At 42.8% G+C, this 26,141-nt stretch overlaps 1 protein-coding gene across 2 annotated transcripts in view; it reads right to left on the bottom strand.

The window, feature by feature from the left end:
* Positions 1-10,998: 10,998 nt before the first annotated feature.
* TNFAIP2 (TNF alpha induced protein 2) overlaps positions 10,999-26,141 on the bottom strand; it is a 40,980-nt gene continuing 25,837 nt past the window's right edge. Inside the window, exons 6-11 of one of the 2 annotated variants that reach the window (XM_088455318.1) lie at positions 21,496-21,591; positions 17,349-17,466; positions 17,084-17,185; positions 14,752-14,898; positions 12,955-13,076; positions 10,999-11,254 (exon numbers count right to left, since the gene is read on the bottom strand). In XM_088455318.1, coding sequence (XP_088311444.1) covers positions 11,068-11,254; positions 12,955-13,076; positions 14,752-14,898; positions 17,084-17,185; positions 17,349-17,466; positions 21,496-21,591 — 772 coding nt within the window. In that variant the 3' untranslated portion in view covers positions 10,999-11,067. The remainder of the gene's footprint in view (positions 11,255-12,954; positions 13,077-14,751; positions 14,899-17,083; positions 17,186-17,348; positions 17,467-21,495; positions 21,592-26,141) is intronic. The other variant, XM_088455319.1, reaches the window with a different exon arrangement.

Genomic DNA, 26,141 nt, shown 5'->3' with positions numbered 1-26,141 from the left:
TGTATAGTTTGTAATAATCTAGTTCTATCTAAAAGTATAGTAACCTGGCTAACCTGGTCGATATCGACCAGGTTCGCCTGCATGCACAGGTGATGGTTGATATCGTCGTACGGTGTGTACACACCTTTAGGCTGTAAAAAAATAAATAAATCCATGAGAGAGACAGTGTGAACCACAGGAGTGGCCAAATCAACAGTGTGGCACATTCTAAGAAATGAACAAAGCACTGGTCATCTTGCAACACAAAAAGGGCTGGACGTCCATGGAATACAGCAATGGTGGATGATCGCAGTAGCCTTTACATGGTAAGTGATCGCGCGGAGTGAAAAAAATTGTGGGTCCCAGGCAGGGCCGTAGCTAGGGTAGTGCGGCCGGTGCAATCGCACAGGGCACCACAGGTCATGGGGCGCTGTTTGGGCCTGTCAAATTTCTGTTTATTATCATTCTCACTTGTAGCTTCCTCTTATTTCATCCCCAACAACTCCTGCCCTCCCTATCTCTTCCCTGGCCCTTCCCCATGAAGCCATGGCTCTTTTTTGGGTGTACTATATTATGTCCCTATTTATCCCCAGCATCTCCTGGCCTACCCTATCTCTTCCCTGGCCCTAACCCATGAGGCCATGGCCCTCTCTCAGGTGCACTATATTATGTCCCTATTTATCCCCAGCATCTCCTGGCCTCCCCTATCTCTTCCCTGGCCCTTCCCCATGAGGCCATTGCCCTCTCTCAGGTGGTGCCCTATATTATGTCCCTATTTATCCCCAGCATCTCCTGCCCTCCCTATCTCTTCCCTGGCCCTTCCCCATGAAGTCATGGCCCTTTTTTTGGGTGCTTTATGTCCCTTTGAAAAATGAGGGGGGCGCCAATGCTCTTTCTGGCACAGGGCACCAAAAAGTCTATTTACGGCTCTGATCCTAGGGACCCCTCACTTTAAGAAATTCAAGGTGCTAACCCACTGCTTATATGTCCATCACATATTAAGGGGGGGTGAGGGCAGACAGCAGTTGTGACAGTGTTTGGGGGCAAGGAGGGGGCTAGGGGCAGGCAGAACTGGGGGTAGGAAGGTGGTAAGAGTAGATAGCTGCTAGGGCAGTACTGGGGGGCAAGGAGGGTGTTAGGGGCAGTGCTGGGGGCTAGGGAGGGAGGGCAGCACTGGGGGTGGGAGGGGGCAAGTGTAGATAGCAGTTGGGTGCACACAATGTGCACTGTGACAGCATGCCCACCTCCCTTACAAAATGTGTCAGCATCACTCCTTTACACACACAGAATGTGATAGCATCCTCACCCAATACACACATATCCCTTTACACATACACACTGTGACAGATACACACACACACACACACAATCAGTGACAGCATTCCCTCCCCCTACATACAAACTGTGACACCATATCCCCTTACACATACACAATGCGACAGATACATGTCCCCTTACACACACACACACAATGAGTAACAGTATGCGCTCCCCCTACATACACACAGTATTCTGGAAGGGTAGTGTCTAAATCACCTTCGCGGAGAGGACTCTGACATCATCAGCCAGTGTCCAGCGTCATTCCCTGCCATCCAAGTGGGCACAGAGGGGAATATAACCATGTGGCGAGCATAGCGAGCCCACGAGGCGACATCTTTCTTGATTTATTGGGGACAACTTAATTGTTTAGCTGTCTTTCATGGGCATGGACTGCACTTCCACCCTCACTCACGTCACTTCCAGGTCCCCAGTAAGAAGGAGAAATAAGCTCCACCATTCTGGAAGTAGTATGACAATATGCCCTACCCCTACAACGTTTATCGCAGTGATATAAAATCTTTTATGGCCACAATTTACAGAACCAATAGGAGAACTCTTGTCAAGGCAGCCGGGCGATGCTGGCAGGTGCATTAAGGGCGGCTGAGCTTGCCACTTTGCAAGATCAGTGTGAAGAAGACATAAACACTTGCTTGCATGTATGTATGCAAAAAAAAAATTATATATTATATATATTTATATTTATACACACAGTGTATATATAATGTATACCTCAGATTTTTGTTTGTTAAAGCCCAAAAATGGGGCATGGCCTCACTACAGCTATATCTATATATACTGTGGAATCGGTATGATATCCAGGCTGCCGCATGGCCGGCAATTCGATTCCCGACAGATCAGCAGAGCCCAGCAGCGGAAGCCCAACAGCGCTGGAAATCCTGATCATCCCTAAGGTAAGTATAAACTAATCTAACCTAACCCCCTAACCCTAACCCTCCTTAGGGGTGCCTAACCCTAACCTCTCACCCAAGTGCCTAACCCTAATCCCCCCTCTAAGTGCCTAACCCTAACCTCCCCTTCCCCGCTGCCTAAACTTAAGTCCCCCGGTGGGGTGCCTAACCCTAACCCTATCCCCCCCCGGGTGCCCTAAACCTAACCCTCCCCCCCAGCGGTTGTCCGCTCGCGGCACCCGGCATCCCCTCGATCAGCATGCCGGGCGCCGGTCTCCCGGCGTCGGTTAAATGACAGGCGTCTAGATATAGACACCGGTCATTTATCCCACGCCGGGATAAAGCAGCCGGGAAGCCGGCTGTTGGTATTAAGGCAGCCGGTTTCCCGACTGCATACCTATACTGTAGATATATCTATTATATATCCTCCCCAAAAAGAATTTGACCCTTGGCTATCATATAGCCATATTTATCTAATTATATGGCTTAAACATGCTAATGGTGTATATCTATAAATCCACACCATTAGCATGATTAAGCCCTATAATTAGATAAATATAGCTATATGATAGCCTAGGGTCAAGATATTTTTGGTGAGGATTTATATCAATAAAACCCACAACATTAGCATGTTTAAGCCCAGTCCCAGGCCAGCACCTCCTCACTTGATATGTCTGTATTTTACTGTGACACACACTGTCAGTCTGACACTGACAGTGTTATATGATCTTACCAGCAGGCAGCCCTTTGACATGAGGGATGTGGCTAACCTTCCCGAATTGCTGCATTGTGCCATCGATGGTAATTACTGGGAACCATCGATTGTAGCCATCGATTGACTCCCAATCAGTGTCACTGTCATTACATATGCTATTTCTCTATCCTGCCTGCTGCTCGCTACTGGGTTACAGCTCGGGTCACATGTTACAATGACGTCGCCAGTGAACACGGTCAGCTGACTTGAGGCAGCAAGCTAAGTTACCGCTCTGTGTCGTGTCCCGTATGCATAGTCCCACCCCCATCTCCCCGCCACTCTGAGCCGCTGCGCCTGTACGGACCCCCTGTGCTGCGGTGTGCGGGGACTGATGGAAGGGGAAAGCGAGTCTCCCTGGCCCGCAGTGTACATGTGCGCCCAGTGCCAGCTCCTGCTGGGGGAGTCATAAATCAGCATGGTCGCGGCTGCGGTGCCCTTAACTATGTGGCGCCCTATGCGGCCGCGTACCAGGCGTAATTATAGAACCGACCCTGCCTATCACTGTTATTTGTGTCCTCACCATCATCACACCACACTCACTGGTTACCCTCACTCCCTCTCACTGTTATTTGTGTTCTCACCATCATCACACCACACTCACTGGTTACCCTCACTCCCTCTCACTGTTATTTGTGTCCTCACCATCATCACATAACACTCACTGGTTACCCTCACTCCCTCTCACTGTTATTTGTGTCCTCACCATCATCACACCACACTCACTGGTTACCCTCACTCCCTCTCACTGTTATTTGTGTCCTCATGATCATTACACCACACTCACTGGTTACCCTCACTCCCTCTCACTGTTATTTGTGTCCTCACCATCATCACACCACACTCACTGGTTGCCCTCACTCCCTCACTCCCTCTCACTGTTATTTGTGTCCTCATCATCACACCACACTCACTGGTTACCCTCTCACTGTTATTTGTGTCCTCACCATAATCACACCACACTCACTGGTTACCCTCACTCCCTCTCACTGTTATTTGTGTCCTCATCATCACACCACACTCACTGGTTACCCTCTCACTGTTATTTGTGTCCTCACCATAATCACACCACACTCACTGGTTACCCTCACTCCCTCTTACTGTTATTTGTGTCCTCATCATCACACCACACTCACTGGTTGCCTTCACTCCCTCTCACTGTTATTTGTGTCTTCATCATCAGACCACACTCACTGGTTACCCTCACTTCCTTTCTCATGTGGTCTTATTTTATTTACCAGTTTAATAATCTTTTTATTTTTTTTCATTCATGCTGCCTGTTACCAATGGCTCCTCCTGTCCCTCCTACCTAGCATTCTCCTCATTTACTACCACCCCAGCTCTGCCCTGTACTGTCTGATTCATCTATTTACTAACAGTTATTTTATAGCGCAGATATATTACACAATGCTTTATGGAGAATATTTCAGCCATTCACATCAGTCCCTGTCCTAGTGCAGTTTACATTCTATATTCCCTGTCACATACACATTCCACTCTTACCCAACTACTCCACTGTCATCCATCTATTATCCCACATTCAATCTTCCCTCTCCAAGCAAACAAATCTTCCACCATCCCACCTCTTCCTCCTCTCTCTAACCTCTGCCCATCCATTTTGTAGTTTCCCTGTCCTCAGCCTCAAATGCTCTGCTCCCTGCATCCTCATTACTGTCTAAAAACCTGATCTAACCGTCCTCCCCATCACCCCATATCCACAGCCCTTGTCCTTTTTCTCACCTACCTCCTCTTCCTGGCTGCTGGTGATATCTGCCCAAACCCCAGGTCCCAATGACTATCTAGTCACATTCCTTCTCCTGGCACAAAACTTCCCAACCACCATCTCTAACCCTTCATCCTTAATCTCACGCTCCTCTTACCCAGCTCCCCTTTTTCTGCCTACAAGTAACTCTCCTCCAATCACGACCTATTCCTTCAGTCTTCTCGCTGTTACTAAAATTCCCAGATGACTCCTTCTATCATATTTCCAGGTTGCAGTCTCCCATTGAAGTATCTCCTACACCCAGATTCCCAGCCACGGTGACCACCATGGTCAACATATAGCGCAAAAGCTCAGGCAAGAATATAAGGTGTGGTGAGAGGGGTTGTCTCTCACCTGAACTGCCCACATTCCTGTGGGATCAGCTCACTCCAGGGGAGGCTGGACTGAAACCTGTGCGTTCTGCATTAGCAGTGGAGGTGTGGAATTCCAGGTTTTCACATTTACACAGACCCAGCTGCAATAATCATTGGAGTACAGGAGGGGTTTAAAACTCTCACACATCTGATGCTCCTTGCTCCTGATACCAGACAAGCTGGCCAGGTGATAGGCCGGGGGTGGTCGTTAGCATTAGGGTGTCAGGACCTGGAAGGTCCGCAGATATTGTAACTGCTGACTGTTAAGCACAAGGAGTGCTGGGACATTTACTTTTATGTTTATTTGCTTATTTCTTCTTCAGGGTCCATAGGGATCCACAGGGATACAATGTGGAAATGTAGTTGGAGTGATCCAGGCACCAAACAGTTAAGCTTTCAACTTCCATAATGCCTCTGGTCCTCCTCCGCATATACCCCGCCCCTGGCCACTGGCAACCTCCTGCTGAGGTTTTCCCACATCTGGGTTGCTCCTCCTATCCTCCTCTGTGTATGAGACTCACAGCGACCACTATCATTGTTGTGCTGAAGCTGCTGGTCTCAGGAGGCTTGGGTCTAGTCTCCCTGTATAGCTCTCCCGAGAGGTCAGGTTATACAGTGCTCAAAATCCTACCTTGTGTTTTTGAGTAGTTGATTCAGGGCCCATTGCAAGTATATTTGTATATGCATTGTATGTGACTTTTGCCAGTTCTGCTGTGTTGTTGCTGCCTTTATTTTCTGTACTCTCAGATATAACTATCACTACTATTTCTACTCAACCCTTTGATACAGGTGTGTTGGTGAATATTTTTTTTTTTTCAAATTGTACTTCACATTTATTGTTATTTGTGAAGGCAGTCACATTTGCACTTATTTTATTATGTCTAAGAATAAGGGTAGACAGAAAACTGATGCCCCGGTGCTGGTTTCATGTAAAAGTTGTTTGGCAGGCTTGTACCCTCAGGTCTTTATACAGGATGGTTTGTGTGCTGTCTGTTATAAAGAACCACCTCACCAGTCTAGTCTACCAGCCCCTGTACATGAGCCATCTTGGGTGTCCTCCTTGTCTCAGGTTATGGCACAGCTAGTGGACCGTTTTACTACTCCCACGCTGCCTCTCTTAATGGAATACCCACAGCAGTTACAGCCTGCTATGTTTGTTCCCCTTGTCATCTTTCCTGGATGGATGTTTATGCCCACTCAAGTCAGGGTATTGCTCAGTCAGCTGCTGCATTTCAACAAATGTTGCAAGCGAACAGACCAGTAGCCACTAAAGCACCTAAGCAAACGATATAATTTTATCAGTCTGCTCAGCATGTAGATTCAGACGCATCATCGGAGGAATCAGATGATGCGCCAGGTTCTTCTCAAAGGGTCTATCTCAGGAGAGGAGGACCATCCTTCTACAGTGGATGATCCTTCTTTGGTGAGAGCAGTCAAATCAATCTTAAATATATAGGATGATGAGCCAGCTCCTATACCTAGGGCTCCAGTGTTTAAATGCCAGAAAGTGATAAAAGCTGAGTTTCCTAAGTCTGAACAGCTCACTGAACTTATGGAAGAAGCATGGAGTAACCCGGATAAATGGTTCCATGTTACAAAAAGATTATTGTTATTGTATCCTTTCCCACCTACTGAATGTACTAAGTGGGAGGTCCCTCCTACTGTTGAATGCTCATGTGACACATTTAGTCAAGAGTGCTATGTTGCCTATACTGTCAGCATCCTCCATTAAAGATCCTACAGATAGAAAACTTGAAACATGTCTTAAATCTGTGTTTTCATTGTCTGGAGCTGTTTCCTCGGCCAGCTATTGCTGAGGCTTGGGTATCCAAGGCTGTTGAAGAATCGACGGGGGCATTGGAGGATACTCTACCAAATGCTACCAGAGAACAGCTGTCATATATCTTCCACATACAGGAAGCGGCCTACTATTTGGGAGAAGCTGCAATAGATGCTGGGCTCCTGGCTTTTAAAGCATCGGCAGCTTCGATTGTTGCTCGTAGGGCCCTTTGGTTAAGGTCCTTGAAAGAAGATATGGGATCCAAAAATGCTCTGGAATCCTTACCTTTTTATGAAAACTTTTTGGAGCAGAATTGGATAAGAAAGTGGCTTCTCTGGTAGCTTCAAATGTACAGGTCTGTCATCAACAGCTACTTCAAAGTCTAGGCAGTCTTCTTTTTGGTCCTTTTGCCCTCAGGGAAGAGCAAAAGGACAGTCTTCCTCCAGACTCTTTAGTTCTTGCAGGACCACCAAGCAGCAAGCTAAGAGGTCCTGGCCCGTCAGACGTCCAGCCTCTAAGCAGGGTGACAAACCCTCTGCCTGATGGGGCGGGCCTCCTCCTGGGGGATCCCAGGATGTGAGGCTGACTTCTTCAATTTGCGGACCACTGGTATCAAACAATAACAAATGCCTGGGTCCAAGAACTGGTCTCTCAGGGGTATGCCCTCTCTTTCCGGAGGCATCCTCCTCAGAAATGTTTTTGCACAACTACCCCATCAGATTCTATCAAGGCCTTGGCCCTCCAGGAAGCTATTTGCTCCCTGCTGAGGGCAGGGGTGATAATTCTGGTTCCTGTGGGACAACAAGGAAGGGGTTATTATTCCAATCCAATTTTTGTTCAGAAACCAAATAGGTCTCATAGACCTATTCTAAATCTGTAAACCCTCAACAAGTGTATCCGTGTACCCAAGTTCCATATGGAAACTCTTCGGTCAATTATTTTGGCGATGAAATCTGGGGATTTTATGGCTTCCCTGGAAATTCAGGATGTGTATCTGCATGTGCCTATTACCCCATCCCACCAACAATTTCTTAAGGTTTGCTGTCCTGGAACAACATTACAAAGTTTAGGCACTGCACTTTGGTCTTTCAACTGCCCCTCGGGTCTTCAGCAAAATAATGGTGGTTATGACATCCTACCTCAGGCGTCAAGGAATCAGAAAACTGCCATACCTGGATGACCTTCTGATATTGGCACAGTCTCCAGCTGTTCTACAACACCATCTCCAACTGACCATTGCCTGCCTACAGAAGCATGGCTGGATCATTAATTGAAAGAAATCTTCTCTTTCTCCAAATACAGCAAATGGTACATCTGGGGGCACTTTTGGATTCTCAAGCACAAAGGGTGTTTCTGCCAGAGGACAAGATTTTGGACCTAATATTGTGAGTATGCAAATTGCTCCGCAAGCGAAAGGTATCGATTCTAGCAGTGATGCAGGTCCTGGGGTTAATGGTATCCACCTTCGACATGATGGAATATGCTCAGTTCCACTCCAGGCCTCTACAACAATTGATCATTTCCTGGTGGAACGGGTAGTATCCTCTAATATGGTCCCAAAGGATCCTTCTCACTCCAGAGCTACGTCTCTCTCTCTTGTGGTGGCTACAAAAGGCTCATCTGGACAAGGGTCGCCCATTTTGGATTCTAAATTGGGTGCTCCTCACCATGGATGCCAGTCTTCATGAATGGGGGTGGTGACAGGTCATCATACCTTTCAGGGAAGACGGATAAAGCAGGAAAGTCACTTGCCCATAAACATTCTGGAGCTGTGCACAGTATACAAAGCACTCATCCTGGCACAGGACCTACTCCAAGGCAGGTCGGTCTAGATCCAGTCCGACAACGCGACCACAGTAGCCTATCTCAGTCACCAAGGAGGCGCACAAAGTCATGCAGCAAAGAGGGAAGTGACAAACATTCTGATCTGGGTGGAACATCATCTTCTGGCTATCTCTGCAATATTCATCCCGGGAATCCTTAACTGGGAAGCAGACTTCCTAAGTCATCAGGACATATATGCTGAAGAGTGGGCTCTCCACCTGGGGGTTTTTCAACTCCTAGTGAACAAATGAGGCCTACCATACTTGGCCTCACGTCACAATCACAAGGTCCCCAGGTAAGGGCCCAGAACCAGAGACCCTTCAGCTACCTTTGTGGACGCACTGGCAGTAAGATGGGACTTCAAGCTGGTGTATCTCTTTCCTCCAATTTCTCTCCTCCCAAGGGTCCTCAGGAAATTCAAGCAGGAAGGCGGAACAGTGATACTAGTAGTTCCTGTTTGGCCCAGATGCCATTGGTTCACCGACATACGGAATCTATCCATAGACACTCCATTTCCTCTTTGTTCTTCCTTCTCCTCTTTCCTTCTCATGCCTTGGGCTTATTTACAAAACTAAATGCCTGTGGCCAGGGGCGGGGTATATGTGAAGGAGAACCGGAGGCATCCTGGGAGCTTAACTGTTTGGTGCCTGGATCACCCCAATCACATTTTCCCATGGTATCCCTGTGGACCCTATGGAAGAAAAAGAGTTAACAAAGGTAAGTCTACCATAACTCTTATTTTTCTGTCGTCTGCCTGTGTGTATCCAGGCCTATGCTCACGTATAAAAGGTGCAGTGTTTACTGCCATTAAAAAAACACTGCTTCACCAAGTACCTGCCTGTCTGGAGTTCTCATTTCTATACCCCATGTTACAAAGGACAATGGAATATTGCATCACATAAGCTGTTTTACTGCTGTCACTTTAAGAGGGAAGCGCCAAATCCTCACAATTGTAAACAAAGGAAAAGTGGTGCTAAGTAGTATAGAAAAGATGATAAAAAAATAACTATAAAGTAACTAGATGAAATGGTTTATACTATAAGGGTAGATGTACTAAGCCTGGGAGAGAGATAAAGTGGACGGAGATAAAGTACCAACCAATCAGCTCCTAATTGCTTGTAAAGTGACAGAAGCTGATTGGTTGGTACTTTGGGGTCTATTTACTAAGCCTTGGATGGAGATAAAGTGCCAACCAATCAGCTCCTAACTGTCATTTTTCAAACACAGTCTGTGAGATGACAGTTAGGAGCTGATTGGTTGGTACTTTATCCCTCTCCACTTTATCTCTCTCCAAGGCTTTGTACCTCTCCCCCAAAGGATGAATAAATAATTCCTGGTATCAGGTGAAGATATGAATCCAATGTACATCAATGTAAAGAACTCTGCACTAGTTAGTAATGAGGAGAGAGCCTCCCTACTGCAAAGGACCATAGACAGCATGTGACTATACATAGCAGCTATTCTCATTCTCCATGCTACAAAGATACTATTACCTGACAGAACCATAACATTAGGAATGTATTTGTCAGGAATGGTTATTAGAGCCATGTAGATCACTCATAATATGTCCAATCAGCAGGGGCATATCTGTAATGGCTCCAGGGTACTCGATGCCCACACTGCACCCACTACAATTTTTTACCCGGTGGCTGCTGGTGCCATTTTTCCGGTGATTACTTTAAATATCTGGCGCCCGCATCCTATTTCTGAAGAAATTGCCAGAAATATAGTGAATGCACAGAAAATAGCTAAAAGTCTGCGACTCTGCCAGAGACCTTGTTACCTTCTGCACATGCGCCTTATTTTCGGGTTGAAAGGGTCACCTATCATTTGTACACCATTATGCGCCTATTTATCAAATCACAAGGGGTCTATTTACTAAGCCTTGGAGAGAGATAAAATGGAGAAAGATAAGTCCAAGCCAATCAGCTCCTACTGTACTGTCACTTTTCAAACACAGGGGAAGAGATGTACTAAGCTCTGAAAAGTGATAAAGTGGAGAGTGATAAATGACCAGCCACTCAGCTCCCAACTGTCATGTTACAGGCTGTGTTTGAAAAAATGACAGTTGGGAGCTGATTGGCTGGTGGTTTATCACTCTCCACTTTATCACTTTTCAGAGCTTAGTACATCTGGCCCACAACAGCCTGTAAACTCTCTCCGAGGCTTAATGAATAGACCCCAAGCTTATTGGTGGGATATCCCCGAAAAATTACCAGAATGAAGACACCAGAAAAAATAATAGTAATAAAATAGTTTATTTTTCTAAGAAAGCGATAGTCCATTTATATTCACAATAAATTACAATTCAAATCCAGATTGTAGGTTCTGCTACAATCTGGATTATGCAAGCAGGATAGGTTTTGGCATCAGCATAGGCAGCAGAGGAAGTTCTTCAGTCTACTATGGCTGTAGCCCACCTGAATGTCCTCAAAAAAACGCAGGTTGTTTTCCTCAGCAACTGTCTTCTTCTCTCTTATATAATATAAAAGATCGTCCTTTTCTTTACTACTAACGTTCCCTTTAATATTCAAAATGGTCGTCAGATGCTCTTCCCTAGTGATTAAAGTGTTTGTGGTTAGGCTACAAGTATACATCATATGAATCAGATAACAAAATTATTTAAGGGACCGTTTCACAAAATAAAGATAATTTTTCATTTCAAATGATTTGATGCAAACACATCTTATGTAAGGTGTCAGTAGATAGCAATCACTCAGTGGCAGCAGTCGCCAGGGGAGGATGTGTGGTCCAGGGTCCCACCTGGACCGCCCCTTATGCTATACGGATGCTGCCGCAGTGGTAGTGGGCAGAGAGAAGAGTTGTTACAGGTGGGGGCGATCGCTGACCTGCCCCCCCCCAACTGACCCAGTAAGTAGTATACCCGCCCCCCCCTAACAGCGCCCTTGTTTCCACACTATTTACAGGGCTTAATATATATTACTGAGCCCTGATTAGAGAACATTTCATGTCCATTCTACTAGCCACATCCCTGTTTAAGAGAACGCTATAGTAGAATAATCTGATGCTGGAAGTTTCACACCTCTGCAAAGTGTGCTCGTTGTGGGCAATTTTGATGCACCACAAGAAACTTATTACAATTAATTGCGCTAGTCCAGATATTGGTATTCTAATCAATTCAAAAATACATACGAATAATTATGCTAGTCTAAAATAGAATATCATATATTCATTAAGAGAAGTCTGGTTTAAAAATAACACATTTAATTGTATACTACAGATAAAATCTACTAAAACATCCCAATAAATCGCAATTAAATCACATTAATACAACCTAGACAATAAATTGCACTTATAAATCATAAAATATCACTTTTAAAATCAAGAATGCAGTGCTAGTAATTGACAAGACACAATGGACCTCATTCAGAGGCGGTCGTTAGTTGCAAGCGGTCGCACTGAATCAGGAAGGCCGCTTGCATCCTGAACGGCCGCCTCCTTGTCGATCGTTAAACTGTGGGTTACCACCCACAGCTTAACGACCGGCCAGGTTGATGGTCACGATGGTGATCACCATCGCGACCATCGGTGCTTACGACCAGACCCTAAGGTTGGGTCTGAGCACTTGTAAGCCCCAGGGAGCTTTCTGCTCTGATGGAGCAGGAAGCTCCCCACTGACATCACTGATGATGTCAGTGTGGCCGCCCACAAAACGATAGGCGTTCGTAAAGGAACGCCTCCGTTTTGGAAACCACCCCCCCGGCCCGCCTACCAAACGGGGGCAGCTGTCGAGTTTCTCTGTCGCTCCAGGGCTTGCGCACGCGCAGTGCGGCCGCTGCTCGTGCGCAGGCCAATCCATCGAGTCGGTTACAAGTGCATCGGCGCTCACGACCGACTCTGACTGAGGTCCAATGTATCAACAAATAATCTTATTGAGACACACTAGACAAATAGTATTGCTTTGTGCACATGAGATAATACCGGATTCTAAAGGCCCCCATACATCAGCAATCTTGCAATTTGCAATCGATTGTGTATAAAAATCTTTCCCTTTTTCAATTGATTGCAGATTGCAGAATTGCCACAATCGATTGAAAAAGGGAAAGATTTTTATACACAATAGATTGCAAATTGCACGATTGCTGCAATCAATTGCTGATGTATGGGGGCCTTAAGATGATTTGTGATCCATGTGAAGCTTCACTAGATAGTGGCTGTCCAGATTGCAGCTCCACAGGCCACAGCTATTTAAGGAACCAGTGGTAGTGGGGGTGAGGAAATATCTATGTATTCACCTTAAGTCTGGGTGCTCATAGGCAAAGCATGCCGTTGTTGTCTCTAGAGATTCGTGGTCTTCGGCTGTCAGAATTTCGGTTATCAAATTCAGTGGATTAGAATCCTCATCCTCATCTGGAACCTTCATAGGAGAAAACTCATTATCTTAACGAGAATAGACACTTTAATGGGCATAACATATGTGCATGCACTACTAAGAAAACATTTATATCATAAAGCAATAATAGTAACTAAAAGGGGGTGATTCTCAGTTGGGAAAAAAAAATCAAAAACCAAAAAAAAAGGAACTTTATTTGGACAAAGTTACTTGCTAATTTTGCGTTGCTCCCAACTGGGGCCTATTTATCATTTAATATTTTTTGCAACATATTCCCACAAATATTAGGTTTTACCCCAATGTATGAAGGAGGAACCACAGCAGGTATCGCCATATCTGCTGTGGTACCTCCATTTCTGATAGCAGCAGCCCCCATAGGGGGATGTAATGCTGTCAGATTTACCAAGGTGTGGAATCCCAAAAATGACCAGGAGTCGTTTCTTCTGTAGACCCCTCTGGTAAAGGCTGCCGGACATATATGGTCAGTTGTGCTGTGTGGAACCTGATAAAATAGTGAAGTGACCACTAATGCAAATCACTCCACTCCTAACACATCGCAAGGACGGGCTCCTTTCAGAGCCCCTGTACCTGCATGTGTATATTAATACATCCAGGCAAATGTTGATTTCTTATTGCCGCGATAACTGATAAATCTACCGCTCAGTGAGCTGGAGCTATTGCTGTCTTCCAGCTGGTATTCACCATGACAACCATTTCATGGGAGCATTTATCATCTCCAATCCCCCACCTTCCCCTACACACACTTCTTACTGCAGTGACTGCAAACTAGGGATTAATGTTGAAGCTGGAGAGTGCTACTGCACATCCTCCATGTTGGCTCCTTTAGGGAGGCTTCCCAAAATGGCCGCTGTCACGGTCTGTAGTTCCGAGCATGCATGGCGCCATCTTGTGGTTCCTTATTGCGTTGGACCTGTAAACAAAGTTGATACCTTGCGGAGAGCACTCCCTATCTCAGCAAAGTTCCATTTTTGTTTGTATTATCAGGAAAAGCTGGTCCAAAAGCAGATACCACCTATACTTTTTTCCATCTTGGGAAGTTTGTTGTGTGGAATACACTTTTCTGACCGCTCACTGTATTAGATTTCTTTTACGCATCGCTATTTACCAATGATACGGACCAGTATCTGATTTCCTTATCTTGTACCTCTTCTGAATTCATAGTACTGGATTTTTTTTATGGTGACTATATTGCTAAAAAGAGTCATGCCTTTATTACATATGATATCGCATAGAGGTATTGTGCTCTGACCGTGGTGCTGTTATATTTTAATTAGTGCTTCTCAGTTCACTGTATACCCTTCTATCATATGTTGCATATTTGTACAGTACTCTGGGTAAACATCTCTATCCAGAATATCCAGATTCTTCCTTTGCTTTTTTTATTTTGGTCAGAATGACTATCTTTTTCCCCAGGAACTATACCCGTGAGGTTATATACGCACAGTTGTTGGGATTTTTGTTTGCACCATATTATTTTAATATATATTGATATTAAAAGTTATATACAGTGCCTTTTTCATCTGTCTGATGTACAAAACATTACATTTTTGCAAGATTTTGAGTGTTTTAGGTCTTTAAAAATCTTAGTTCTTTATTTTTAATAATATTTTTATTATACATTTAAATATATTTGTGGATTATTTTTTTTTTTATTATTATAATTTTTTTTAGTACTTACCAAATTAGAGACAAATTCCTGCAATTTTTTGCTGCCTTTTAAAAACATTTCTTTTATACTTATATGGGATGACTTCTTGGTGGAGCACTTGAAAAATGATTGAATGTACAGAACAACAAGTCTGTGGTATATAAGTGTAATAAACATCTGTTGGGGAAAATATATATTTATTAATGTATTATTTAATACAAGTATTTTAATATTTGGGTTTTTTTGTTTTGACAACAAAGCACAAAAGAAAAATGGAAATGCACAATTACCCAAAGTAAATGTCAAGCACTTGTTTTTCATTGTGTTTGTGATGTTATTGCATTAGATATACTGTATGCTTAATATTTGTAACCCCATCATTTAAAGAAATTAAACACCCAAGGATAAATCTAATAGGCTGCAGCTTTACGAGATTGGCGAGTCCCGTGCAAGACTGCTCAATGTTTTAAAGTAACAGTGTTTTAATAGGCAAAATCAACCTGGTTTTGCCTACTAAAACATGGCTATTTTAAAAAATCGGGTAGTGTCGCATAGGACTCGCCAATGTTTCAAAGCTGCAGCCTATTACATTTATCCCCTAGTCTGCTCAGCAACAGTCTTGCACTTGGCCTCTAGGAAGGGTTTTTGAAACAATTATTTGGCCTCTCAGCTAGAGAATACTGACCTAATGCTGACCAGCACTGGGCCCCTCATAAAACCCCTGATCATTTGGTACAAAGGTAAAAATTATTAAATTTAGACTCCCCACCTATTGTGGCACTACAAGTATACATGTACATTTGTAGTGCTACATTTGTGTCCAATGTAAGTAGCCCCCAATGAACATTTGAGTACAGTTTTCAGAGACATTTTGACACTAGACGGGGAGAGTTATATACTTTGGTCATAACTCACTTTAGGTGACATAGTGGACCATGTATAAAGGCAAAATCATGTGGAAATGACTATTTTCACTTTTTAGGTATTGCGGCTATTTACTAAAAGCTGAACGCAGGAGATGTCGGTGATATATCTTACATTCAACTAAGTAATGCAGAATAACTGAATAACAGAATCATTTATCAACCTTTGTAAAGCTAATTTTGACCCCAATAACTAAAACCATCTTGTGATTGCATTAGCAATTACAACCTATAGAATTCAGTATTGCCGGAGAAAGGTCTGTCAAGACATACAGCACGCCAAGGTGATACTGAGGGGGTATGGCCAAATTCAGGAGGTGTGGCCACACTTACTGTGAAAGAGAGTATCTGTCCCTATAAATGCTGGTTTGAACAAGCCTGGGCCAAAGTAATTTAGTACCTGTCCCCCCCTTCTCTTGGTGCTCCTGGACAGAGAGGGATCTTCAGATCCTGTGTTTAGAAATAAATTGGTGTATTTTATTTACATAGTGCAAAACCCTTTAATACATTTTAATAAGAACAGACAATTGGGATTAAATCCAGCATTCAGTTTGGTCATGTGCAGGTGATCAGATTTATAGCAACAACAATTTGCAGGGACAATTGACAGTTTTGCCTTTATATTCTGTCATTTTTACATTTTTATAGTGACTGGTTATAGATTTTAAAAATGAATGGCAGCGTAAATGGTAAATGAATGTGCTCCATGGTTCATGACAAGATCACTAACATAGCTGGACCCAAGAAGCAGGACTGGCTTCACAATTAGGAGAACCTGGGCAGGTACCTAAAATGAATGAGTGAGGCAATGTCACTCGGAATGTTTTTGAAATGCCCCCCACAACCACCAGCGTAGTACCCACATATGGAGCCATAGCTCCAGGGAGTCACTGTGGTAGCTGGTGAACCCCCTGTGTGCGCCAAAAGGGGACGTGGCCTTGTGGCACACCCATGGTTTAATCACCCTGGGGCTGGGCCCAGCATTCGCGGAGATGCTGGTCTGCCCCCAGAGAGTCTCCCTGCACAGTCGGCTCCTCCTCAGTGATTGGGAGCTAGAATGTGCACACTAACGTCAAAGTGCCGCTTCTGGCTCATGCTCACTGAGAAAGAGTTGGCATTTAGGTGTTCATCCCTCAGCATGTGACACCCGGTGCAGTCTGCACCCCTCTAGTAATGCCACTGATAGCTACTGACATGAATGAGAAGCAGCCAATATCATCTTTTATGCGAACCCCTGGGGCTAGCGCCGGCCCTGCCAATAGGTGCGGACTTACTAGTGCGTAGTTGACGAAAAGTGCTTTAAGTTGGTGAATGTGTCCCCATTTTGTGGGAGTGGCTCACACAGTCTCTTATTTAGTGATAATTGTTATCTATCACTTTCCTACTCTATTTTTGAATAATTTTAAAATGAATAGTAATAAGTAATTTGTTTACTTTACCCTGTTGTTTTGCAGGTCTTCATTTTGCAATGTGCCTCGAAAGCGCCTGAGAATATATTCATAATTAGTGCAGTTTTTCTTAAAATGATTTTGGAAGGCTTCCTAAAATACAAAACACAGCTTAAAAATGCATGATAAATGTGGATATTTCTGTATAATAATATCAGACTACATAGTACTTGTTACAAATTACAATACAGTGATGCCCAATTGCCATATGTAGTTTGTATTGAAAGGTTTAGCTATATAGTGGAAAATACTGTACCTTTATTTCTGGCTTTAAAGCATTAAACATAAGGTCAGTCCCTTTGTTCTCACACTGTCCAAGAAGTCGCTGTATTTCTGTCTCTTGACAATCGTTTCCCAAATCTTTGGCTGTAACTCTGCATTGGAGGGAAACACAGATGGAGGTGCATGCAGTTAAGTTTTGTCATTATGTTATTACTGATGATTTAGATGAAGTTATGTTTACTCAGTGTAATACTGCCCTCTAGTGACAATATATTATGCTTAATGCTATTAATGATTATGCTAATTGTGAGTGGTATAAATATTGAAGTTTGTTGAGAATAAACCAGAGGGATTTGGAAGTGCAAGTTGTTTTCATTTCACCTCCCGGGTGGTATGCATACAAATGACTAATGACTGACTGCATATAGAGAGCTAAGGGCAACAGAGGTGGGTCTATTAAGATTCTCCTTTATCAGCATGGAGGTCCCACCGAGATCCCCAAGTTTTATCGGTGATGGACATTGAGATATGGAGACGCAGAAGTACAGACTCTAAAACCGCTCGGTGAGTAGGCTTCTGCTCTGCTCTGTTCCTCCGTGTCTTCCTATCTGTCATTAGGTATGCTTTGGGATAATTAAAATTATAAGCCTCAGTCATCAGTTTGTCTTTTGTCTCAAATATGCTTTTTTTTTCTTAATGTTTAAATTTGAGAATGATGCGGTGATTGAATATATATGCTTTGTCACAGTGTCAGCAGTATGGTAAAAATTAACTGACTTGTGGAACGGAATACTGTTTTTGTTTCATGGTTATTTATGTTTGGAAATGATTGTGGGAGAGGAGAACAGAAATGATGTCTGAACATTTGTGAGGAATGAAAGATCTTTGCCCTTATATCAATGTGTTGTGATGTTTGTTAAGCTTGCTGACTTACCTAGTAGTTAGTTTAAATTATGTATAGTTGGTAGAATAAGTTTTATTGTATACAGACATTTGGGAAGAGAGAAGTGATATTTTTATGTTTATTAGGCTGTTATTTTATGCCAGATCAAACAGATATAGTGAGAGACTGGTATGGAATAATTGCTGCAGCAGAAAATAAATTACATTCTTGTTTCTACTTCAGCGTCCATAGAAGGTCCACAGGAAACCTTGGGGTATAGGTGATGACGAAGACATCTGGGCACCATGCAGTTAAATTTTTTCTGTTATACCCCACCCCCGGGCCAGAGGCTCCTCAGTTTAGTTTGGTGCCCGGCCGGAGTCGGGTCACTGTATTGCGGTGCGGCTGTTGCTAACAGCCCTGAAAATGTCAAGTTTTTCTAAGTGGTCAGAGTGAACAGTCCAGTGGAAGTTCGTACGGCTGCATCATTACCCCGCTGGTGCTGAGACACCGGTACTGATCCATGCCTCTCGGCGGGCCTCAAAAGTCTTAGTTAGCAGGGACTCTGGAGGAGTCCTAGACTGCGGCTGGATGCTACAGGGTGCAGGTAAGCGACACACACCGCGGTGGTGCATGCCGAGATACAGTCTTTTTCCTCTAGGGTAGGTGGACACCCTGGGGATGACAGCAAGTGTGGCCAGGCACTGAGTCCTGTATCCACACACAGCCACGTGGGACTTGGGACTGGACTTCTGCGGAATAGTCCAGCATCCCAGGGTTTAATCGCTGGCCAAGGAGGCTCCCCATGAGTTCTTCGACAGTCATTCTCCTGACTCTGATCTCCACAGGCAGTGAGGAGTACGGGCCCCCCTACATACCTCTTCTCTGGTTGGTGGTTAGTGTATGTAGCACTTTTGTCCTGCTAGACGCGAAGTCTCTGTAGTTGACTTAAGGAAGTGCCATTAAGTGCAGGTATTATTGCTTTCTGCATTTGTTTGCGAATGTATGCTAGCACTGTCTGTCTGTTTTCTTTGCTAAAAACTATCATTCTTTTGTTGCTATCCCTGTACCTATTCTGCTATTCTGGGCCATAAGCATGGGTGTGGAACAAGTCACAGCTGAGACTCAGTCTGGTCAAAAGTCCAGGAATGATGATGTTTGTCCATGAAAGATGATGTTTTGCCTCTTTCTGAGACCCAATTTTGACGGGAAAAATCTGAATTTGGCGGGAAAATCTGAACTAATCCGAACCCGCTCATCTCTAGTTAGGGCTAGGGGGTAAATAGGACAGGGGAACACTACTTACCATTCCCCTGTCGGTATTGTAGCCATCGGGATGCCATTGCCAGTATACTGACAGCCGGCATTCTACACGTCGGTATATCATATCCAACCCGTCTCCAATACATCTCCCATACTGCTCACTCTTATAGGACTCACTACCCCCCCTTTCTGACCATCAGTCTTTTCCTATAGTCATATAGCAAGGCCTATCCCTACCTGATTCTACTCTGACTGCGCACTGCCAGCTACCTACCCACCCCTCTCATGACTATGTAAGCTTGCTGCATAATTCCAGGGGCAGCTCATTCTCTAGTCGGGGCGGTTTTCATATTTCAGTGCACTAGAAACTAATTACTGGTTGCAAGCTTGATAGTCATTGCTATGCTTTGGAAACAGACCTGTATTTAGAGTATATTTTTACATTAGCGTTGTACTGTTTAGCTGGCTGCTGTTTATAAAATAGTGTAGTGTTAGCACTGCTAATAACAGTAACTTGGTTTGGCAAGTAGTAAACACAGTAGTAATAAATACAGTCTACTGTAGCTGGATATATTTCAGTTCTTCAAGTGTGAACTTTTTGGGTGAGGCCATAGAGCCTATGGGAAAGTGCCCACTCTAACAAACACAGTGGTAGTGGAGGCAAAATGCTGACAAACCTTGGTGCTTGGATGGTGCCTGCCATGCTAGGTGAATATAGCAAAGAGGATAGGTAATATCATCCATAATTATTATTAGGCAGGCTCTGATATGATAGAAAGAAAAGAGAAAACAAAAAGAACAAAATAGTGTAGTAGTTCGTAACAAAGTCTCTCATATAGAAAATTGGGACATGAATTTCGTCCCCTGAATATGAACAGTGGAAATTATTGTACCGCACTCACGTTAAGGTGTATTTCTCTTCTTATTTTCCCAATTGGATCTTACAGAGTTTCTTCCCATCCTAGGGTTGTTCACCTTCATATCACTATAAAATCGCACTTTATTATTTCCTTTATCTCGAAGATATTTTTTCTTTTTTTTTTATCATAAATTCTTTTTCATTCTTTCTAATAATCTCTTCCTCCATTTCCTTAAAGTCAGGTAAGTCTGAGGAGGGTTCTACCATAATCCTCAATGATTCTATTTCAGTCTCTAAGTCTTTTAGTTCATTGTTTCTTTCCTTAACTATAAGTCTCATCAATCCTAATGAGCATGAATCTTATATATGGAGCCACTCCTTTTCGAAACTGGAGGATTTTGGGGGGAAGGACGGCAACTTATCAATCCTTAACCTTCTTGATATAATGTCCTCTGACAAATACCACTCTAGAGATATGAGTTCCCACCATACTTTATTCTCTCTAATGAGAGCATGTTCCTACTGCAAGTAGAGAATGTTCAACGTAGTACATGACATTTTAATTCTTCTTATAAGAAATCTTGTAAACAGAAAGAAAAGAGAAAACAAAAAGAACAAAATAGTGTAGTAGTTCGTAACAAAGTCTCTCATATAGAAAATTGGGACATGACTTCCTCCCCGGAATATGAACAGTGGAAACGATTGTACCGCACTCACGTTGAGGTGTTATAGATTCCTCGTATAAAGGTATCTTTACCTGGGAAGTCTTGTCACCACTGTGTAGTTAATCCAGCAATAGTGCTCACCATCCATGCAGTGTGTGAAATGAGGTATGAAGAGACGGGCATACCCCAACTCACATTGAGGAATAGGACTACCAGTCTTTAAAGATACCTTTATGAGCATATGAATCCACTATCAGTGTGAGTTGGGGTATCAGGGAAATGTCTAGCACTATTTTCATGTGATCAATCTCCCTTCTCATCATTATGCCCCCCAAAATGAGGAGAAGAGGGCCCAATAAATCATCTTGCCTACGGGACACCACAAGGTCTTAATCATGCCCCTGTAGTTCATCAACAGCAGCAATGTCAAATTAATAACATCCCTGATTTTGTGAGATTTATTTCTATTGGTAGATTGATTTTAATGGAATTATCTAATAACAGTAATTACCTTAGAATGGAGCAATTCTTTACAATCCTCACCCCTATGTCAATTCCATTTCCTGAAATGAGCCCATCAACTTTTTCTTTCAAAAAATATTCATACCTAAATAAAAAAACACATCATTATAAGTGCAGTAAACAGATCACTTTTCTCAACCATTTTAAATTGTCCGAAATATCAACAGTAGATGCAAAATAATGTGTTAATCTAAAATGGGAATATTGGTTGGGCCCACAATATTGCTGTATCCACTGTGTAAGCAATGGGTACACTTATAGGGGTATTCAATATGGAGCGAAAACTCAGTTTTTGCACAGATGACGTCATTTTCGCAGGTTTTGGTTTTACACTGTATTCAATTTCAAAGACTTTTCGCAGGTTCGAAAAGTCTTTGAAAAAAAAACAGGGATAACTTTTCACCGCTGAATAGGTGGCGAAAAAAAGTGCAGAATTGGGGTTTAGGGGTGCAGGCTTAAAAAAAAATAGCCTGCAACCCTGGGAATGACATTTTAAAAGTAACGGTGTCAAAAAAAAGTAAAAAAAAAAATAGGGACACCCCAAAAAATTGTTTAACAATAGGGAAATAGGTTCAGGGCTATTTAGCAAGTATGCGGCAGGTGTTTTCTAGAATAGATTATTAGCGACAGGTGCATAGTTGCAGAATTTTTTAAAACTTACTTTAGGGACATAAAAATATGCTAGTACCCATGTTCATATACCCCAAATTTGATGGGACCACTTAAAAAAACGAAAAAAATAACCTAAGTGCTCTTCTGCAACACTTCTTCAATGTTGGGAAAAAAACACCTGCTGCGGCTATTTAAATCCCTGACTCTCATTTGCAGGCTAAAACGGGGTTACCCATAGTGATCCCCCATGTTTTTTCAGTTTTAGGGGGGTCCTACAATTTATTCCAGATAAATTTCATTTTGTTTCACAGATCCCACTTCGCAGGTTCCCGTTTTCATAGGTTTTTTTATTGAATACGGGGATAAAGCGGGCGTGCACCTGATACTTTATCCCAGAAAAATCTCCGATGTGGAGCGAAAAGTCCAGCATGAACTTTTCGCTCCCATATTGAATACCCCTGTTAGATGCCAAAACATTATTTCACTTGTAGACATTATACTAATTTTATTGTACAATATAATTACTTTGGTACACTAATAGACACCTAAGGACTTTCCCACATTTTTATGATATGGTCCTAATGGGATCTGATGCAGGTCACACGGCCTGGGACTGCAGTCATTTGAGCTGCTGTGACATCACTGGCATGAATTCTAGCGATGTGAAAAAAAAGATGTCTCCAAGTCATGTCCCTGTAGAGTGTAAGGATTAATAAGTATATAGTTAACTCGGTAAATGTCCAGTTGAGTGCAACTCTGGTATTTTCTCATAGCCAAAAAAGCATATGTTGCATGACATATTCCTGAAATAAGAACTGTAAACAGACTGTGGAAACTCAGAATTATATTTAGCGAATGAAAATGGAGAAAAAAAAGGGATGTATAACGAAAATTTCCATTTTCTAGTCAAAACAGCTACATTTCTATTCAGCACTAACACCTACATTATCTACAGGCTGACCACATACAAGCTAAAGGAACTTTCAGTTCATTATTCCATTCTGTCTCCTCAGCTGTCATGTAACACTGAAATACTGTATAACAAAACCCACAATATGCTGTAAGGTGATTTATATTAAAAGATACAAATAGCATGACATGTATTGTATATATGGAAGTTAACATTTCAGAGTATATCATTATTAAATCCTGCCATTAAAAGGGAGTCTTTCATAGCTTATCATGGTGGCTAAAAGGACAATAGCTGATAAAGAAGTATATATTATGGTTACTTAAAAATTGAGATTAGTTTGCTAAGACATTTCTTTTTGGATTATATAACAGAATAGTGTTGCTGATCCCTTTCAAAGTGGTGTGTATTGACAGTTTTACCAGTATCAGTGTCATTTAATCCAAAGAGGTGGTGGTGTCATTAAAGAGAGACTTCTCCTTTAATCTTTTATACAACACTTTTAACTTTTTATTTATGTTTGTTTTACTTTTTTTTTTTTTACACTCTTTTTAAAACTTTTAGCAAACCTTGGAGAGAGAGATAAAGTTGTGAGTACCAACCAATCAGCTCCTAACTGTCATTTTTCAAACACAGCCTGTAACATGTAAGTTGGAAGCTGACTGGTACTTTATCTCTTACAATTGTATCTCTCTCTAAGCTTTGATAAATACCCCCTTATCTTTTATGTAATACTCCTCTGTCACAGTGTAATGGAGATGTGGCATCTTCACATGATTACTGGGGCAGTAGCTACTGAGGAACCAGTCATCATTTATGCTTTTGCAGCAAATTACATGGCCCCTATCACAGTTGTTTACTTCCATAAAAATCTATGTGCTATGCATTCATACTGTGTAATTCTGGCTCATCTTCAGAGATCCCAGTCTGCAATATCCCTTTAGGTAGGTCCGGCGCTATTTATTGTTTTAGTAACAATTTCTTATATAACTGGGTAGTAACAGACAGACATAAAGGTAAGAGGGCCCTGCTCGCAAGCTTACAATCTATAGGGAAATAGGTGTTGATACACAAGGATAGGGGCTACATATTGCAAATTGGTCCAGCCAGATTGCAGAGGTTCCTGGTGAGCTGTATGATCCAGTCACACAGTAAAAAATTGGCTTAGGGTTAGGATGATGTAAGAGACTCTTGGCTCTATTTATTAACATTATTTTTACTAAAATAAAGTAAAAAGGGTGTTTTCACACCCTTTTCACATTATTTTAGTATCACCTAAAGTTACTAAAGGGCAATTGGAGTAGAATTCATAAAATTCTACTCCAAGTGCTAATTATCACTTATTTGTAGTAAGCAGATCACATTTCTCATAATTGTAATGTGATCTGGCCAAAGTTACTCAAAATAAATTGTGAAAAAATACCAGACAAAGCCATGTGATAATAACGCCACCTGGAGGTGGCGTTATCCAGGGTCTCCCCCGTCCCCGGACTCCTGCTCTGCTCTAACAGGCAAAGCAGAGCCCGGAGCTGGCCCCAGTGATCAGCTGATACACTGTAAAAAAAAAAGAAAAAAAATTAGTAAAAAAAAAAAAAACCCAGAGTCCAGGGCCAGTGATCGGTGCTCCGGTGATGCCTTCCCTCCAGTCAGCTGGTCTCCCATCCTTCAATGGGGCCCGGTCGTCACCTGGCTGGGTCCCAGTGCAGGATGGGATGTCAGCTGACCGGAGCCACGGAGGATATCACGGGAGCACCGATCACCGGAGGCAAGTGTAATTAAGGGAGGGGGTGGTCATGATCATGATCATGGGGGCGGGGATTAGTGGCGGCCGGTCGGCGCATGCTCGGGCACTTGTCGCTGTATTTTTTGCAAAAATACCGTGATAAGGCTGCAGATGGGATTCGCAGGGACAGAGGGATTTTTAGTAAATTCCTGTGATATGGCCTGAATTCGCAATGCGAATTCAGTCGGTAATATCACACTACAATCTCCATTCAAAATGCGGATTGTAGTAAATAGAGCCCTTATGTGAGGTTATGTGTGGACTGTAAGAAGTATATATTATGGTTACTTAAAAATTGAGACATTTCTTTTTGGATTATATAACAGAATAGTGTTGCTGATCCCTTTCAAAGTGGTGTGTATTGACAGTTTTTACCAGTATCAGTGTCATTTAATCCAAAGAGGTGGTGGTGGCATTAAAGAGAGACTTGTTATTACATATGGAAAGCTATGAAGGTTATGTAGGTGGTTTTGGAATCTGATAGGCTTGTCTGAAGAAGTGAGTTTTCAGGGAATGCTTGAATGTTTGGAGACTAGCAGAAAGTCTTATTGTGCGTGGGAGGCTGGGGTGTATCTATAATGGGTGCATGGGTTTGTGGTGCACACGGTCCCCTGTCCAGTCCAGGGTGTGGCCCACACCACACACCCTGCATCCATTTATTCAGTAGATAAGAAATAAAAAATAAACAGCGCTAGCGTGGGAGGTGTTGTTCTAAGTGGGGTTCAGGAAATCACCCTGAATATTACTAATCTGTAACAAATATATTAGCATCTGGCTTGGTTAAAAAAAGCATTTATTCCATCATATATAAAACACAGTATTGATAAACTGCTCCCTGCATTGGAGTAGTAATATAGCTGCACAAATATGATATCACAAATATATATGTATCAGTCAATTGACTCTGATGTCTTACTCATAAGGGAGGCACTCGTGTGGGTATTAGACGTTAGTCTGTAGATTCCGGAGAATGTTCCAGTATTAAAAGAGACGTTACCAATCCTGGTTAGCAAGATGTCCTCGCAATAATGTCCTCCTATGGAGGGATATTCCGGTGGTGTCTCAGAGGAGAAATATGTACTGGTCCGGATCCTGTTGGAGTGTCCACAGTGATTTTAAGTCCTCCCAGAGTAGATTCAGCATAGGGATATCAGTAGGCACTGCACATGCACGATGTAGTTAGCAAGCTCAACGCGTTTCTGTGTGGAAATGCCCACACCTTCGTCAGGAGCGAGTGTGTAGATGTCTTTGACTGTGCCAAATATTTATACCTCTTAAATGAGTAGATCAGAAACAGATGTGCAGATTATCTAGATCAATTAACCAAGCC

The sequence above is a fragment of the Taudactylus pleione genome, unplaced genomic scaffold (genome assembly GCF_031769625.1).
Source record: "Taudactylus pleione unplaced genomic scaffold, aTauple2 ptg000652l, whole genome shotgun sequence".
Classification (NCBI taxonomy): domain Eukaryota; kingdom Metazoa; phylum Chordata; class Amphibia; order Anura; family Myobatrachidae; genus Taudactylus; species Taudactylus pleione.
The sequence above is the reverse complement of the archived record's forward strand: the minus strand, read 5'-3'. Positions and strand labels throughout refer to the sequence as shown.